The 15,442-nt window shown below is 55.0% G+C and overlaps 2 protein-coding genes across 2 annotated transcripts; both read left to right on the top strand.

Moving 5' to 3' along the window:
• The first annotated feature begins 2,652 nt into the window (after window positions 1-2,652).
• TEKT2 (tektin 2) lies at window positions 2,653-5,477 on the top strand. Its single transcript, XM_019726520.2, has 9 exons — window positions 2,653-2,808; window positions 2,893-3,018; window positions 3,216-3,421; window positions 3,936-4,079; window positions 4,161-4,275; window positions 4,457-4,564; window positions 4,686-4,829; window positions 4,990-5,069; window positions 5,162-5,477. Exons 1-9 carry the CDS (start codon window positions 2,653-2,655, stop codon window positions 5,373-5,375), a joined length of 1,293 nt encoding a protein of 430 aa, XP_019582079.1. The 3' UTR covers window positions 5,376-5,477.
• A 625-nt stretch (window positions 5,478-6,102) lies between these two features.
• ADPRS (ADP-ribosylserine hydrolase) lies at window positions 6,103-11,457 on the top strand. The gene is made up of 6 exons (XM_019726522.2): window positions 6,103-6,353; window positions 8,853-8,949; window positions 9,225-9,432; window positions 9,531-9,715; window positions 10,059-10,159; window positions 10,623-11,457. Exons 1-6 carry the CDS (start codon window positions 6,140-6,142, stop codon window positions 10,913-10,915), a joined length of 1,098 nt encoding a protein of 365 aa, XP_019582081.2. The 5' UTR covers window positions 6,103-6,139; the 3' UTR covers window positions 10,916-11,457.
• Window positions 11,458-15,442: the final 3,985 nt, after the last annotated feature.

Consider the following 15,442-nt stretch of genomic DNA (forward strand, 5'->3'; position numbering starts at 1 on the left):
GATCAGCAGTTAACATCACAGTTATAGAGTAGTTTTTTATTGTTTCTAGTAGAAAATAGAACATGGCATCATTTATTCTTATCACGGTTTTTCTTGCTCTGACCTTTCCTGCTAATATCTTCTTCCCTTGCCAAGAAGTGTGGAACTGGCATGAGTCATGAACACCATGGCCACCACCAGAGTTGGAGATATATGCCAAAGTCACCATCATTCTGCTATATTTGTTTATTTCTTCCTGTTATAAAAATGTTTCAAAACATATAAGCCAAAGTTTGATCATTTATTCCAGCAATTAATTTGCCCAAGACCTTTTTTTTTCTGTCTTCTTTAATCCTAGTAAAAGAGTTATGTCACAAATTCCCATGCATGTCTGGTTTATGAGCCATATATTAGAGTTTAGAAAAGATCCTGAGAGAAAAATAGTCTGTGGTCAAGGACGTTTGGGAAATGTTCTAGCCTCAGTCTTTCTGCAGAGCTCCAGACTTACGTTTTTCTAACTGGCTGCTGGACAGCACGTGGAGCCACAAAAAAGCACCTCAAGCTTCTCAAAAGCCAACTTCATCCTCCCCTTGCCTACCAAGCCCTTGGTTGTCTGCCTCTCTTCCCTCTTGGAAGGCTAACACCACACCACCAATCACTGAGGTTTTAAAACTGAGGAGTCTTCTTGAACTCTCTTTCCCTCATCCATCAAACCTGAACTTGGCCTTTGAGGCAGACTGCCTGCGTTTATACCCAGGCTCTCTCAATTAGTTATGTGACGCTGGGCACGTTCTTCACTTCTCTGTGCCCCAGTTTTCCTGCCTGTAAGACGAACATGGGAATAGCATCCATCTCCCGAGGTCGTTCTACACAGCTCTCGTAAGACCAAGCCGACGTGTTAGAAATAACATCACGGCCTTCCTGTGGATTTCCGGCATTACCACTAGAGGCAGTGTGGAGTCGTAACAGAGAGAAGGAATCGGGATCAGACAGGAGTTTCCATCCCTGCCTTTTAGCAAGCAGTGCTAGTCTCCTTAGATACCTGTGAAAATGGAGATAATGCTTACCTCACGTAATGGTTAGGAACATTAAATGTTAACATTTCCCAAGGCCTAGAACAGTACTGGCACAGTTGAGGTTTTTTGGGGTTTTTTCTTCTCTTTTTTAAAGAAATGGTTGGATTTTGAGCATTGCTTCCAACACCCCAGTTATCTCTCCCAGGGGTGGGAAATAGATGGATCCCAGCACCTCCTCCAACAGGGTGAGGAGGGAGGGAGTGTGACGACCAGATGGGAAGGAGGCCCAGCGCCCACCTCCCCTGTGCCAACCCGTATCCCGCTTCCAGTTGTCTGACCGGCACACCAACAGCTACCTGTTGTCCACCAACGCTGAACAGCAGCGAGATGCATCACATCTCCAAATACGATTATCATTCTTTATATGCCGTCGAGCAGATGGATGAAATTGTTAGAAAAGACAGGACTAAAGGAATGCGTGTAAATAATGTCAAATATATTTACATTTCTTCACGTGCTAGGTATAGGTATAGAAGTATACGTGCTAGGGCGATTACTTTTTCTACCTACTGTACGTAGGTTACATCATGTCGATGCGTAGCTTCTATCAAAATAAAAATGTTTAACTTGCAAATGAAGTGAACATGATACCCTGATGCCCTCCTCCTCGCGCCCCCTCCTGCAGCGGCAGCCCAGCAGCCGCCTCTTTCCGACCCCAAAGGCCTCTCGGCCCAGCCGCCCCCGCCCCGCGGTTGCCAAGCTAAACATGAAGGCGGGGGCTACCCGCGCGCGGACAGGCGGGTGCCTAGCAACCGAGCGCTGAACAGAGGAGCTGGCGAGCGGAGGTGGAAGTCCGAGCCCGGAAGGAGGTGAGAAGCTGAAGGGAGAGGGCTCTGGGGGCTCACACCCAGGGCCGAGCTCCCTTCCTCTCTTCCTCCTCCTCCTTTCTCTGCGCCAGGGCCGGGGTATTAACTTAAACCAAAAACGATTATCCTGGGGAGGGGAGAGGTGGGGTTTGGCTGGGAAATAGATGGACCCCAGCACCTACTCCTCCAGCAGGGCGAGGAGGAAGGGAGGGTGACGACCAGATGGGAAGGAGGACCAGCGCCCAACACCCCTGTGCCAACCCGTATCCCCTGCAAAAAACTAACCTGTACTCTCTGGATGGAGCACAGGGTGCCCGTTCTCTTACACACACACACACACACACACACACACACACACACACACACACATACGGATCCTGGCCAAAGCTGAGGAGGAGAAGAAAAAGAAAGCTGCACAGACTTGGTTGCTGGAAGTAAGGGTGGAAACTGGATTAAGAGCTATTTTTCCTGCTAACCCCCACCCCACCAGCCCCACTAAGCACTTGGCACCACACACACACACACACACACACACACACACACACACACGCACACACACTGCTCCAGGACCTGCAGGGTCCAGGAGTTTGTGTCTGTGGATGGATGCATGGGAAGAAACTTAGGTAATGCCTCACACAAAGTTAAGTAAAACAGGAAGAGACTTGGAGGAAAATGGACAGGAGCAAGTCTTTTGGAGGGCACTTTTGATCTAGGAGAGGGTCTCCTGCAGCCTTGTTCTTTCTCTCCAGGAGAGGTGGGTGTCTTGGAACAGGCCTAGGGGCCCTTGAACCATGGCCACACTGAGCGTCAAGCCCAGTCAACGCTTCCAGTTGTCGGACTGGCACACCAACAGCTACCTGTTGTCCACCAACGCTGAACAGCAGCGAGATGCATCACATCAGATCCGCCAGGAGACCCGGGTTCTCCGCAATGAGACCAACAACCAGGTTGGGAGCCGGAGCCCAGGTGGGTAGGCAAAGGGATAGTCCCCAACCCCCAACCCCCTCTTTATCTGGCTCTGTCTCTTCCAGACCATTTGGGATGAACATGACAATAGGACTCGACTGGCAGAGAGGGTTGATACTGTCAACCGATGGAAGGAGATGCTGGACAAGTGTCTGACCGATTTAGATGCTGAGATCGACGCCCTGTCACAGGCAGGGAGCTAGGGCAGGGTGCCAGGAGACCCTGCTGCAAGGACCTCCCCTCCCTCCCCACTTTGAGGCCGGGGAACCCTTGGTGGGGTATTTGGTGGCATGTCCATCTGAGTCACTTACTGGCCCCTCTGCTGCAGTGGGAGTGAGGGCTGCTTTTCAGGGAGTGGCCCACGAGCCTCCTGTGCCCTCTTTTCTAGATGAAAGAGTCAGCAGAGCAAAATCTGCAGGCCAAGAACCTGCCTCTGGACGTGGCAGTGGAGTGCCTGACACTGCGGGACAGTCGGCGTGATGTCGATGTGGTGAGAGACTGCGTGGAGGACGAGCTGCACAAAGAGCTGGAGGTCATCGACGCCACCAGGAAGGCCTTGCAACAGAAGATCAGCCAGGCCTTCGAGAAGCTCTGGTAAGGGAGGACGTGGCACTCGTGGGTTCACATGCTCTTGAAGGCTGTGCCTTAACTGTGGGCCATACGTACTGTGGATGATGAGCAGCTGGCTGTCAGGCTGCCTTCTACCCCTGCGGTGCCTGTGACAAAAACTAGCACTTTTTCCACCACCTAGACATGGTCTCAGAATACTTCTCATGACCCTGCTCCTGGCAGCCATTGTCAATTGGCTGGAAGCACGACAGCCGACACCCATTGGCCACCACGCTGACTGAGTGCCCTATTGCGAGTGTGTCTGTGTGAGCCTTCACGAGTGTAGCTAATACGTGTGTCCCTGTGGTTGTGTGTAAGCATGTGTGTCATAATGTTGTCTGTGAAGAGCTCATCCAGCTATGCTGGTCTTTGTCTCAGCTGCAGCACAGCTCCATCGCCACTCCGGCCCCCCTACGCCTCAGTGTCTCTGCAGTACAGTGAGGGGTGTGTCCCCGGGCCTTAGAGGGATGGATCCTGAGAGAGTCTGTTCCTTCCCCAGCCTCCTGCAGGAAGTCCGACAGCAGCTCAACTCTGATCATCGGGGCAAAATGGAGGCATTGGACATTGACAGAGGCTGCCTCTCTCTCAACATCAAGTCCCCAAACATCTCTCTGAAGATTAATCCCACACGTGTCCCGGATGGGTAAGAAGTGTTCCAGTCTCTCCTTCCCCCACCCCGGCATAGGCCACACTGTTATAACCCCAGTATTTCTGCCACCTGCAGCTCCTCCACACTTCAGCAGTGGGATGACTTTAGTCAGTTCAACAAGAACAGGGCAGAGGCTGAGATGAAAGAAGCCATAGAGCTGCGGGAGGCCATCGCCCTCACTATCGCTGAGGTGACTGAACACTTGCCCAACCCCGCTCCTCTACGGCTAATGGACGGCCCAAGTACGCACTCAAGCCCTTATCTTTTGTTCCCTGTTGACCGTGTAGCATCGCATCCCCTCACTTGAGCGACATCTTCAGGTGGCCCTGAGCTGATACACTCTCTTGCTCTGCCTACTTCTTGTTCTTCAGACCAACAATGAACTTGAGGCCCAGAGGGTTGCAACAGAATTTGCCTTCAGGAAGCGGCTGCGGGAGATGGAGAAAGTATACAGTGAGCTCAAGTGGCAAGAGAAGAATGTGAGCCTTCTCCATTTTGTCCCCTGGGGCTTGGACTTCCTGCTATGGGATGAGGAGCCTGAGGCCAGGTCAGGAAGCCCTGAGAGGGGTCAGCCTGTGGAGACCACTCTGTCTCCTGCAGACATTAGAGGAGATCGCTGAGCTACAGCAGGATATCCGGCACCTGGAGGAGGATTTGCGCAGAAAGTTCCTGAATCTGAAGCTATGCCATACCCGGCTAGAGTCCAGAACCTACCGACCCAATGTAGAGCTCTGCCGGGACCAGGTGCGAGGGTACCCCAGTGGGACACTGCCCTCTGCTAAGATCTCCTCAAGATCACTAACTCTCCACCCAGCACACCTATCTGGTGGAGAAGGGGTGCTGAAGGAGGGCTAAAGGATAGTATGGCTGACCTGGAACTCCCAACCCTCCCCTCTGCCTCCAGGCACAGTATGGCCTCACTGACGAGGTTCACCAGTTAGAGGCAACCATCGCTGCCCTGAAGCAGAAGCTGGCACAAGCACAGTAGGTTTGGGGAGTGGGCAGGAGGGGCAGAGAGACATCTCCCATTCATGGGGCCTCATTCGAGGCGGTGGGTTGTTAATGCCCCTTCCCAGGGACGCTCTGGACGCCCTGTACAAGCACCTGGCCCGGCTGCAGGCTGACATCACCTGCAAGGCCAACTCCATGCTGTTGGACACCAAGTGCATGGACACCCGTCGGAAGCTGACTGTGCCCGCTGAGAAGTTTGTGCCTGAGGTGGACACCTTCAACCGCACCACAAACCGCACCCTGAGTCCACTCAAAAGCTGCCAGCTAGAGCTGGCCTAGCCTTGGGGGCTGAGGAGGGAGGGAAAGGTTAGGTGGGAAATGGAAGAGGAAGTGGGGTTGAAGAGAATGAATCTAATAAACGTCGTATTTCTCAGTCCAGAAGGTTCTCTGCTATTCCTGCATGTCGCCAGCGGGAAGTGAAAAGGCTCTTGGCACTCCTGTGTATGGAGGAGCAAAGACGGGGTCCATCATCCCCCAAGCTCAATGTTCCAAATCCGATTCCTGCGCCCTCCTCTGGCATCCCTTCTCTGGGCTAGGCCAGCAGCCACTGGGCGCTAGCGGCATGACCTCTAACCAGCTCTGCCCCAGGTGGACCCTTGCCTGCTCTCTTAATGCCTAGGGGAGGCCCAGAGTAGAAAAAGATCACAGTGGGAGGGTTCGGGGGTGTGGGCCTAGGCCTGAATCCAAGAGCTGCGTCTGCCAAGGGAAGGTTGGGATGCCGGGCCACAGAGTGAGGCTTTATAAAGACGGCTGCCATGGTCCGATGGTCCTCTCGAGGACCCTTTAGTGGTGACACCGTTTACAAGTGGGGAATTGAGGGCTAAAACAGAGGCCTGGCCGAATCCTACCAGCGTTACGAGACCAACCGCCCTGGTCCCACGCACGCGGAGCCGCGCCTCCAGGCCGCTGGGAGGCGCTGTGGACAGAGATCGGCGTTGGAGCTCCGAGCCGCGGGGCGGCGCTGTGGGGCTGGGGTGCTGTGGGGGAAGCGGCGCCGTGGGGCTCGCGCCGGCCGCACCGGAAGTGGCGACGGGTCCGCGCGGATGGCGGCGGTGGTGGCCATGACGGCGGCTGGCTGCGCAGGGGCTGGAGCGGCCCGCTCCCTCTCTCGCTTCAGAGGCTGCCTGGCTGGCGCGCTGCTCGGGGACTGCGTGGGCGCCATGTACGAGGCGCACGACACCGTCAACCTGACGTCAGTCCTGCGTCACGTCCAGAGCCTGGAGCCGGACCCCGGCTCTCCGGGGAGCGAGCGGTCAGGTGGGCAGGGCCAGGCGCACGTGGGGACACGGGGGCGGGGGTCGCCCGCTAGGGACCCGGGCCTCCGGGGAGCGCGGTGGGGAGAGGCGTGTGTTCGGCGACCAGGCTGCCTAGGGCGGCGGGGTGCAGCTCTGATGCCCGCTGGCAGCTCGGGCTCAGCACGTCTCTCCCCAGCATTCCCCAGCTCGGACCATGGCAACACCATTCTCCCAGCCGTAGAAGCCAGAAACGGGCGTCATCCTCCTAAATTGCGCCTAGTCCCTAGTGTATACATTCTAGTGTGTACATCTTACCCATTTTACCTGTCTCGCCCTTTCTCTGGAATCAGTCCACCATCAGTCCGTTCTGCGCACAGCAGGGAGTGCATTTCTCAAAACAGTTCGAATCGCAGCCTCCCCCGCGTGGAACTCTGTAGTGATTTTCCATTAGCCTTAGGATAGAGCCAAATTCCTTAACTTGTCCTCGCTGGCCTGCGTCTCCAGTTTCATCCCACACCACCCCTGGCCTTGCTTTCTGCTCTTCACTTCCCCTCACACTGTGCTTCCTCTAGCCCAGGCCTATGCCTGTGCTGTCCCTTACCTATTAAAACTCCCTCTCCACTGTGCTTCTCCCTACCCTTGTGCATTCAGCTCCTCACCCAGATCTCAGCTCAGTGTCAGGTCTGAGGTCAAGCAGAGGATGATTCTTCTAGGAGCGCATGTAGTATAGTAAGGAAACGGGGCTCTACTCAGAACCCTGGGGCAGGTCAAGGAGCTCGAGAAGGAAACAATTTGATAGGAGGAGAAGCAGGGATGCTGGGTATCAACAAAACGGAGAAATTTTCAAGGTGAAGACACTGGTCACCGGTGCGCTACAGAGAGGTTACGAATAGGAAAGTCTGGATTTAAAAATGTATTTTCAGTAGAAGCTTGAAGCATAGAAGTTAGATTTCAGTGGGTTTAGAAGGAAATGGAAAATGAGGAAATAAAGTATGGTTTGGTATGAAGGGAAAGAGAGAGGAATTATGGTGGAGGTCAAGACAAGATAAAGGCCAGTTTTCAGTTTCATTTTGGTTTGATGTTAAGATGAGGGGAAACCATATTTTAGATTGAGAGGTGTTGGGGGACCCTTTGGATGCAAGTGGCAGAAAACCCAACTGACAATGGCCTGAGCAAAAGGAGAACACACTGGCTGAAAAGTCCAGAAGTAAGTCTGGCTTTACGCGGGACTGAATCCAGGGGCTCAAGCCCCTTGCCTCCTCAAGACCCAGCTCCTCTCCTTGTTCAGACCTGCGTTCTCAGTGGCTTCACTCATGGTGGCTTCCCATGGGGTGGCCCCCACAGCTCCCAGCTCAGCAGCTTCAGCAGAAGAAGAGTTTCTCTTTGCAGTAGGCCCCACAGACGTTGCAAATTGAGTCTCATTGACCTGGCTTCAATCATCTATCGATCCCCGAGCAAGGAAGCGGGGTGTGCATCTGCTTAGGCCAGAGGTAGCGTTAGCTCCACGACCTAACCACATGGACTGAGAATGGGAGAGAAATGGTTCCTTGGGGAAAAACGGTGTAGGGACTAAACAAAGGGAGAAGGGGTGCTGCTCCACCAAATAAAGGTTGAGGATACAGGAGAGGGGACAAGGGAAGAACAAGGTCTTGGAGGAACTGGGCTGGGGGTAGGCCAGAGGAGAAACCCCTCCCTCTAGGGGAGACTGGAGAGTATAACTCTAGATACTTCCTAGTAAAGTAGGTAGGGACCTCCTAAAAGTGAAAGGGGAGGAGGAAATAGGGTTGGGGCTTGGGATACACGGAGAAGGGGTGGCATAGCAGATGTCAGGAATGGGAAAGGGGGCTCACTAGGGAGTGTGTTATGTTCTCTGTAATTGACTCTTCCTTCAAATAAAACCAAGCCCTTGTCCCTAGCCCATTTATGGCCTATTTGAGAAGTCACCACATAACCAGTGGGGCCGTGTTAGAAGTGCCAGAGCAGTACTCCCGGCCACCCAGAGGAGGGAGATGGAGCGGAGGGAGGGAGGGGAGCAGCCCCAGCTGCAAAGGAAGGACGACCCAGGCTCCAGGACTGACCCTGGGGGTATGGAGGGGAGCGGTGGGATATAAGGTAGGTGAGGAGGGAAGCGTTTTGAATGTCAGGACAGTGAATTTGGACCTCACCCTGAAGGCAACTTAGGAAGAATTTTCTGGCTGCACGTGTAGGCTGGGTTGGAGGGTAGGGAATGTGCAGGAGGTTTGAGAGGCCCAAAGCAGGTCATAAGACTAGAGCTGCAGTGATGGCAGCCAGAAGGGGGTGGAAGGTTTTCTTTCATAATCAGCGGGACATGGCCACTGACTCAAAACAAAGAATTGCTGAAAATCCCAAGGCCTGGAGCCCAGGAAACTGGATGGGAGTAAGAGGCTGGCTTAAGACGTTCAAGAAGTGATAAAGAAAAGGAACGCGTGGGAGGCCAAAGCTGCCCCCCTCGAGCCCTGCAGCTCTCCCCACTCCCTGCTCCCCCGCCCTGTCCCTGCAGAAGTGTTGTACTACACAGACGACACAGCCATGGCCAGGGCCCTGGTGCAGTCCCTGCTGTCCAAGGAGGCCTTCGATGAGGTGGACATGGCTCACAGGTGAGGGGGGATGGTCCTGGGCTGAGGCAAACCAGGTGGGCAGAGTTATTACGCCCCTGAGCAGAGCAGTGATGTCCGTGCATGCTGGGACCCTCACCCTCAGCAGGACTCTTTTTAGGTCCACTGCGGCTTCCCAAGCTCGAAATGGCAGCACTGCTGATACAGGTTTCATAGGTCCCCAGGGCTTCCTCTTTTCCCAAAACAGCCAGATTTCTTCTCTCCCAAACTTCACAGTCATCTTTGAAAGCCTCATCCTGCTCCCTTCTGTCCCCTAGATTTGCTCAGGAGTACATGAAAGAACCTGACAGGGGTTACGGTGCTGGAGTAGTCACTGTGTTCAAGAAGCTCCTGAGCCCCAAGTGCCGCGACATCTACGAGCCTGCCCGGGCCCAGTTTAATGGGAAAGGCTCCTACGGCAACGGGGGTGCCATGCGGGTGGCTGGCATCTCCCTAGCCTATAGCAGCATCCAGGATGTGCAGAAGGTAGTCTGGGCAGGCTGGCTTCTGGGCTGTCCCTTCCCTCCCGCCCCTTCTCTGGGTTGTGTGACAGCAGGTCTTAGCTTCCACTGCCTTTGCCCTAGTTTGCCCGGCTCTCGGCCCAGCTGACACACGCCTCCTCCTTGGGTTACAACGGTGCCATCTTGCAAGCCCTGGCTGTGCACCTGGCTTTGCAGGGGGAATCATCCAGTGAGCACTTCCTCAAACAGCTCCTGGGCCACATGGAAGAGCTGGAGAGTGATGCTCAGTCTGTCTTGGATGCCAGGGAGTGAGTATGTGGGATGCAGGCGGCTGGAGGTGTTTCTAAGTGTGCATGTGTATGGCGTAGGGTCCTCTGGCACTGCCACAAGCTGAGACCTTCCTTTAATTGCAGACCCTGGGTAGGGGTGGGAAGAGCCCCTTTGCCTTGGCCGTGCTTCAAGGCTCTCAGCGTCCCAGAGAACAAAACAAGCAGCTCACACCCATCCCTCTCCCACTTCTTGTCAGGACACGTAGGCCTCGGTGTCAGCCTGGACACACCCCCACCTCACCCTCCCACATGACCCTCCCCCTCCCTGGCATCTCCACCCAGCTGGCTCCATTCTCCCTGAAATCTCACCCCTGACCCACAGGTTGGGCATGGAGGAGCGTCCATACTCCAGCCGACTGAAGAAGATTGGAGACCTTCTAGAGCAGGATTCGGTGACCAGAGAGGAGGTGGTGTCCAAGCTAGGTGGGTAGTCCTCCCCCTCCACTTGTCATCCTTCAGGTTCAGGCTTGGGCTCAGGGATGGGAGGGGGGCATGGAGTCCCACGTGCCATCACACGTTTGCCCGGGGCTGCTATGACAGGAGAGCCAGCTCTGTAGGGTCCTTGGTAGGTTGTGAATGAGCACAGCCCCTTCTTGCTGTCGGGCCACAGCGCCTTCAGCTTTACAGATAAATGTCTCCAGAAATGGCAGCTGACCACCAGTTCTTAAGCTAATGTTGACAACTGATGTTTATTTATATAACAATGGAATTTTTCAGTCTCCCAGCCAATAGGTGGGAGAGCCAGGATTTGAATCCAGGCAGTCTAACTCTAGAGCCTGTAATCTTAATCAACCTGAAGCTGAGAGTATTGACTTGTGGCCAGTGGCAGGAAGCTTGGGGACGTGCCGGGGTAGGGTCAAGTTCCCATAATCTGGAGTCCCCACAGGGAATGGCATTGCTGCCTTTGAATCTGTGCCCACCGCCATCTACTGCTTCCTGCGCTGCATGGAGCCCGACCCTGAGATTCCGTCTACGTTCAATAGTCTCCAAAGGACTCTCATCTATTCCATCTCGCTTGGTGGGGACACAGACACCATTGCCACCATGGCTGGGGCCATTGCTGGTGCCTACTATGGGATGGAACAGGTGCCGGAGAGCTGGCAGCAAAGCTGTGAGGGCTATGAGGAAACAGACGTCCTGGCCCAGAGCCTGCACCGGGTCTTCCAGAAGAGTCTGTGAGGGCCACAGCTGCTAGGCTCCACCATGTCCAACGGGACCACCTGTAGCTCAGGTTGAAAACCCTGAGCTTTCTCGGGCGTGGCTCCCTGCCTCAGCCTTCCTGCCGCATGAACAGAATGCAGCGCTGGGGCTGGGGTCTCTTCGGGGAGGTCATTGGACCAGTGAGTGAGGCTCTTGCGCTGGCTTTCCAGCTTGCTGCAGAGCCTCAGGCATGCCCAGGTCCTCTGTCTGACGTGAGGGACCAGGGCAGGCTGTTCTGGATGGTGACTTGTGGCATTTTCCTTTATTCACTATGACATGGGATTGGGGAGGTGGAAATAATCTGCAGTAGCATCATTTCTCCTCGTTGGGATTTAGCCAGGTTGCCAAGAAAGCCTGTCTTTGAGTAGGCAGGGCCCCCGAGCAACAGGTTTCTATGGATGGAGGAAACAGGTACTTGAATCTAGCTAATCTAGATACACACCTGGCCCTTGGCTGTGAGGAGCTTGTTAACGGCTTCCTTTGGAAGTCACAGAGCAATAAAGAGTTTTCAGTAAATCCCACCAGTTTCCTGTGTTTCTCTGCCCTGAATGGATTCTTCCCCCTTGACTGGTGCCTAGTGCTTCTCTGTCTGGGTCGTGCTGTCCTAGGAGCCAGGATCCCAAGGTGATGAGCTGCTGGGCTGTCAAGGCAAATTCCTCCAGTTCTTTCAGCCAGCTGCACTGTTCATCCAGGAAGGGCAGAGCGGCATGGTTTGGTACTTTTTCCTGTCCACCACTCAGAGTGGCCCAGGCAGGAGGCAGGAACAAGCCAGATTTTCCTGCTCTCAGGGCCTGACTTCATAGGTTGCTCCCCAGGGGGCCCCGGCCCAGCTAGGCCAGAAGTGAGAGCCCTCGAGGAGGATGCAGAGGGCACCTTCTATCACTGGGCTACCGGCCTTTGGATGGGGAGGCACATCATCGCCCCGCGTGCCATGGCAGACTTAAGGCTGTGCCGCCCTCTGCATCTTGGGCCCCAGTCAAGGGCTTTGGCCTGCTAGGAAGTTCTGAACACCATCCATTTCAAAGAAAGGGAACTTGAAAGGGAAGAGACATCTGTCAAATATCAGGGATATTTTCTGAGCATCCTTCTAGCCCCAGTTGAGAGAAAAGCACCCCCAGCTCAACAGCTAGCCTGAGGCTTCAGGAGGTCTGGCAGTTCTGCTTTCAGCCAAGATGGGGTTCTGCCAGGCTGGGGCCAACCACAGGATTTTGCAGAGCATGGATTGGTCTCAGGTGTGTCGTCCCGATCCCCAGAGCCAGGAACAGATCCCTAGCTGCCGAGCATGGCAAGCTGTGGGGCAGGTGCTTTCTGCCTGGGACAGCTCCATCGGCCCTGCCTTCAGCTTTGGGCCTGGCACTAGCCCTGGCCACAGGAGCAAAGATTCATGATTTCATTCATAATTTGTATCAGATGTTGAAACGGCCCTTGGGATCCTGAGCCAGCTGTCATGCTCCACTATGGGGACAGAGCCCCAGAAAGCAGTTTCCAGGCTCCCGGCCTCACATAGAAGGCTGCTGGCTTAGGTAGTAAATGGCCATCAACTGTGATTGGATGGCCATCAGCTGTGGCTAGTTGGCCGTCAGCTGTAACCAGTGAGCCATTGACCACTAATATAACTGCTGTGGGTACGCTAGCAGAGAAGAGAAAAAATGGGGGCTAGCAAGAAGCTGGTGGCTGAGCCTGTAAGCGGCGGAGTGAAGGTTGCAGATCGTGTGGCTCCTGCTTCCTGTGTCTCCAACCCAGCGCCAGCGAGACTATAGTAATATGATTCCCCTACCTATGGCTCCGTGGGTGTTCCTTTTGGCCTCACCATGTCCCGTGTTCTTATGTGGGGAGCGGGACCAGAGACTCTGCATGACAAATGGTGCAGCGAGCAGGATACAGTGCCGGCCAAAGCTCTCAAGGGCGGTGGAGCATTTTGTATGTATGAACACTCAGCGTCAGGGAGACCAGGAGGAGCGGCTGCTGGAGAGCTGGACCCCTGTGGACGGTTCTCCCACCAGCACAGGAAAAGCCGTGTAGCTGCTGGAGAGCTGGACCCCCGTGGAGGGGTGGGAAGACGTGGACAGTTCCCCAACCAGGGTAGGCCGGAGAAAGCGAAGGTTGTTGCAGCCCTGTGGGCTGGGAAATGCTTGCTGAGGCCCTCACCCCCGGGTTGGGGAGGACTTTGTGCCCTCCCCCTGCGGAGAGGGCACACTTTGTGAGACTAATGCACAGCCCTGGTGAATAACTGTGAACTATGGGGAATTGCCTTCCATCCCTGATTTGATGGACCGCTTGACTGGGAACGTAACACCATGCAGCGGAACTAGTGGATGTTTGCTTCCTGTGTCTCAACCGGCTGCCATCGAGAATATGTAAGCACCTTGCCTGTGAGCCATTATTGTTCCAGCATGGTGCCCTGAGAACCCTGGCTGTGCCCGGAAAGACTGGTGGTACCCTGAGAAATCCTGGCTGTGCCCAGAGAGAGTGGCAGATCCCTGAGAGGCCCTGGCTGTGCCCGGGGAGACTGGTGGTACCCTAAGAAGCGCAGGAAGTCTGGCTGTGTCCAGAAGGACTGGTGGTGCCCTGAGAAACCCTGGCTGTGTCCAGGATATGCATTCACCTCCAGGCTCCTCGCACAGGGCCCCTCGCGGAAGATGCTTGTCGCGTAGATTGTGAGGCGAGACCCTGGAGGTTTGGAATGTGGGGACAGAGCCTGGAGTGCAGTTTCCAGGTTCTCAGCCTCACATGGAAAGGTACTCACTCAGGTAGTAAATGGCCATCAACTGTGATTGGATGGCCATCAGCTGTGGCTAGTTGGCCGTCAGCTGTAACCAGTGAGCCATTGACCACTAGTATAACTGCTGTGGCTATGCTAGCGGCAGTTGGGGGCTAGGAAGAAGATGGTGGCTGGCAAGCACGGATTGCAGTTAATATGGTGGAGTGCAGTTAGCAAGTGGGGTTGGTTGGCAGCGAAGCAGACGGCAGGTTGCGGATTGTGTGGCTCCTCCTTCCTGTGTCTCCAACCCAGCCGCCAGCGAGACTATAGTGATATGACTCCCCTATCTATGGCTGCGTGTGTGTTCCTTTTTGGCCTCACCATGTCCTGTGTTCTTATGTGGGGAGCGGGACCAGAGACCCTGCATGACACCCTGCATGACACATGGTGCAGCGAGCAGGGTACAGTGCCGGCCAAAGCGCTCTGAAGGGCGGTGGAGCAGTTTGTGCGTATGAACACTCAGTCTCAGGAAGACCAGGAGGAGCAGCTGCTGGAGAGCTGGACCCCCGTGGAGGGGTGGGAAGACATGGACGGTTCCCCAACCAGCATAGGCCGGAGAAAGCGAAGGTTGTTGCGGCCCTGTGGGCTGGAAAGTGCTTGCTGAGGGCCTCACCCCCAGGTTGGGGAGGATTTTTGTGCCCTCACCCTTTGGAGAGGGCACTTTGTGAGGCTAATGCACAGCCCTGGCGAATGACTATGGATGGTGGGGAATTGCCTTCCATCCCTGATTTGATGGACCGCTTGACTGTTTGCTTGGGAACATACCACCATGTAATGGACCCGGTGGATGTTTGCTTCCTGTGTCTTGACTGGCTGTGGAGGGGTGGGAAGACGTGGACGGTTCTCCAACCAGCATAGACCAAAGAAAGCAAAGGTCATTGTGGCCATGTGGGCTGGGAAGTGCTTGCTGACGCAGCCCGGATGCAGGACTTGTATAGCCCAGGAAGTCTGGTTGTGCCCAGAAAGAGCACGGTGCCCTGAGAAACCCTGGCTGTGTCCAGAGAGCCTGGCTGTGTCCAGGATACTGCATTCACCTCCAGGCTCATCGCACAGGGCCCCTCGCGGAAGATGCTTGTCGCGTAGATTTGAGGCGAGAGCCTGTAGGGGTGGAGTATGGGGGCAGAGCCCCAGAAAGTAGTTTCCAGGCTCTCGGCCTCACATAGACAGGTGCTGGCTCAGGTAGTAAATGGCCATCAACTGTGATTGGATGGCCATCAGCTGTGGCTAGTTGGCCGTCAGCTGTAACCAGTGAGCCATTGGCCACTAATATAACTGCTGTGGGTACGCTAGCAGAAGGAGAAAAATGGGGGCTAGCAAGAAGATGGTGGCTGGGCTGGCAAGTGCAGATTGCAGTTAGGATGGCTGGTTGTGGACAGTGTGGATCCAGCCTCCAGTGAGAGTATAGTGCCGCCAGCGAGAATATAGTAGTATGACTCCCCTACCTATTGCTCCGTGGGTGTTCCTTTTTGGCCTCACCATATCCTGCGTTCTTATGAGGGGAGCGGGAGCAGAGACCCCGCAGGCCTCCCTGCACGACAAATGGCTCAGCGAGCAGGGTCTCCCCGCACGACAACCGGCCACCATTGAGAATATGTAAGCACCTTGACTGTGAGCGACTGTTGTTCCAGCACGGTGCCCTGAGAGGCCCAGAGAAAGTGGCAGTGCCCTGAGAGCCCTGGCTGAGCCCAGGAAGTCAGGCTGTGCCCAGAGAGAGTGGCAGTGCCCTGAGCCCTGGCTGAGTCCAG

This window comes from Rhinolophus sinicus, linkage group LG06, assembly GCF_036562045.2.
Source record: "Rhinolophus sinicus isolate RSC01 linkage group LG06, ASM3656204v1, whole genome shotgun sequence".
NCBI classification, from domain to species: domain Eukaryota; kingdom Metazoa; phylum Chordata; class Mammalia; order Chiroptera; family Rhinolophidae; genus Rhinolophus; species Rhinolophus sinicus.

Excerpts from the sequence above, each read along its gene's own strand:
- TEKT2 (XM_019726520.2), top strand. The coding sequence starts at position 2,653 with ATGGCCACACTGAGCGTCAAGCCCAGTCAACGCTTCCAGTTGTCGGAC. Across the intron at positions 3,422-3,935 it reads CAGGCCTTCGAGAAGCTCTG|CCTCCTGCAGGAAGTCCGAC; the intron begins GTAAGGGAGGAC and ends TTCCTTCCCCAG. Across the intron at positions 4,080-4,160 it reads CCCACACGTGTCCCGGATGG|CTCCTCCACACTTCAGCAGT; the intron begins GTAAGAAGTGTT and ends TGCCACCTGCAG.
- ADPRS (XM_019726522.2), top strand. The coding sequence starts at position 6,140 with ATGGCGGCGGTGGTGGCCATGACGGCGGCTGGCTGCGCAGGGGCTGGA. Across the intron at positions 6,354-8,852 it reads TCCGGGGAGCGAGCGGTCAG|AAGTGTTGTACTACACAGAC; the intron begins GTGGGCAGGGCC and ends CTGTCCCTGCAG. Across the intron at positions 10,160-10,622 it reads GGAGGTGGTGTCCAAGCTAG|GGAATGGCATTGCTGCCTTT; the intron begins GTGGGTAGTCCT and ends GAGTCCCCACAG.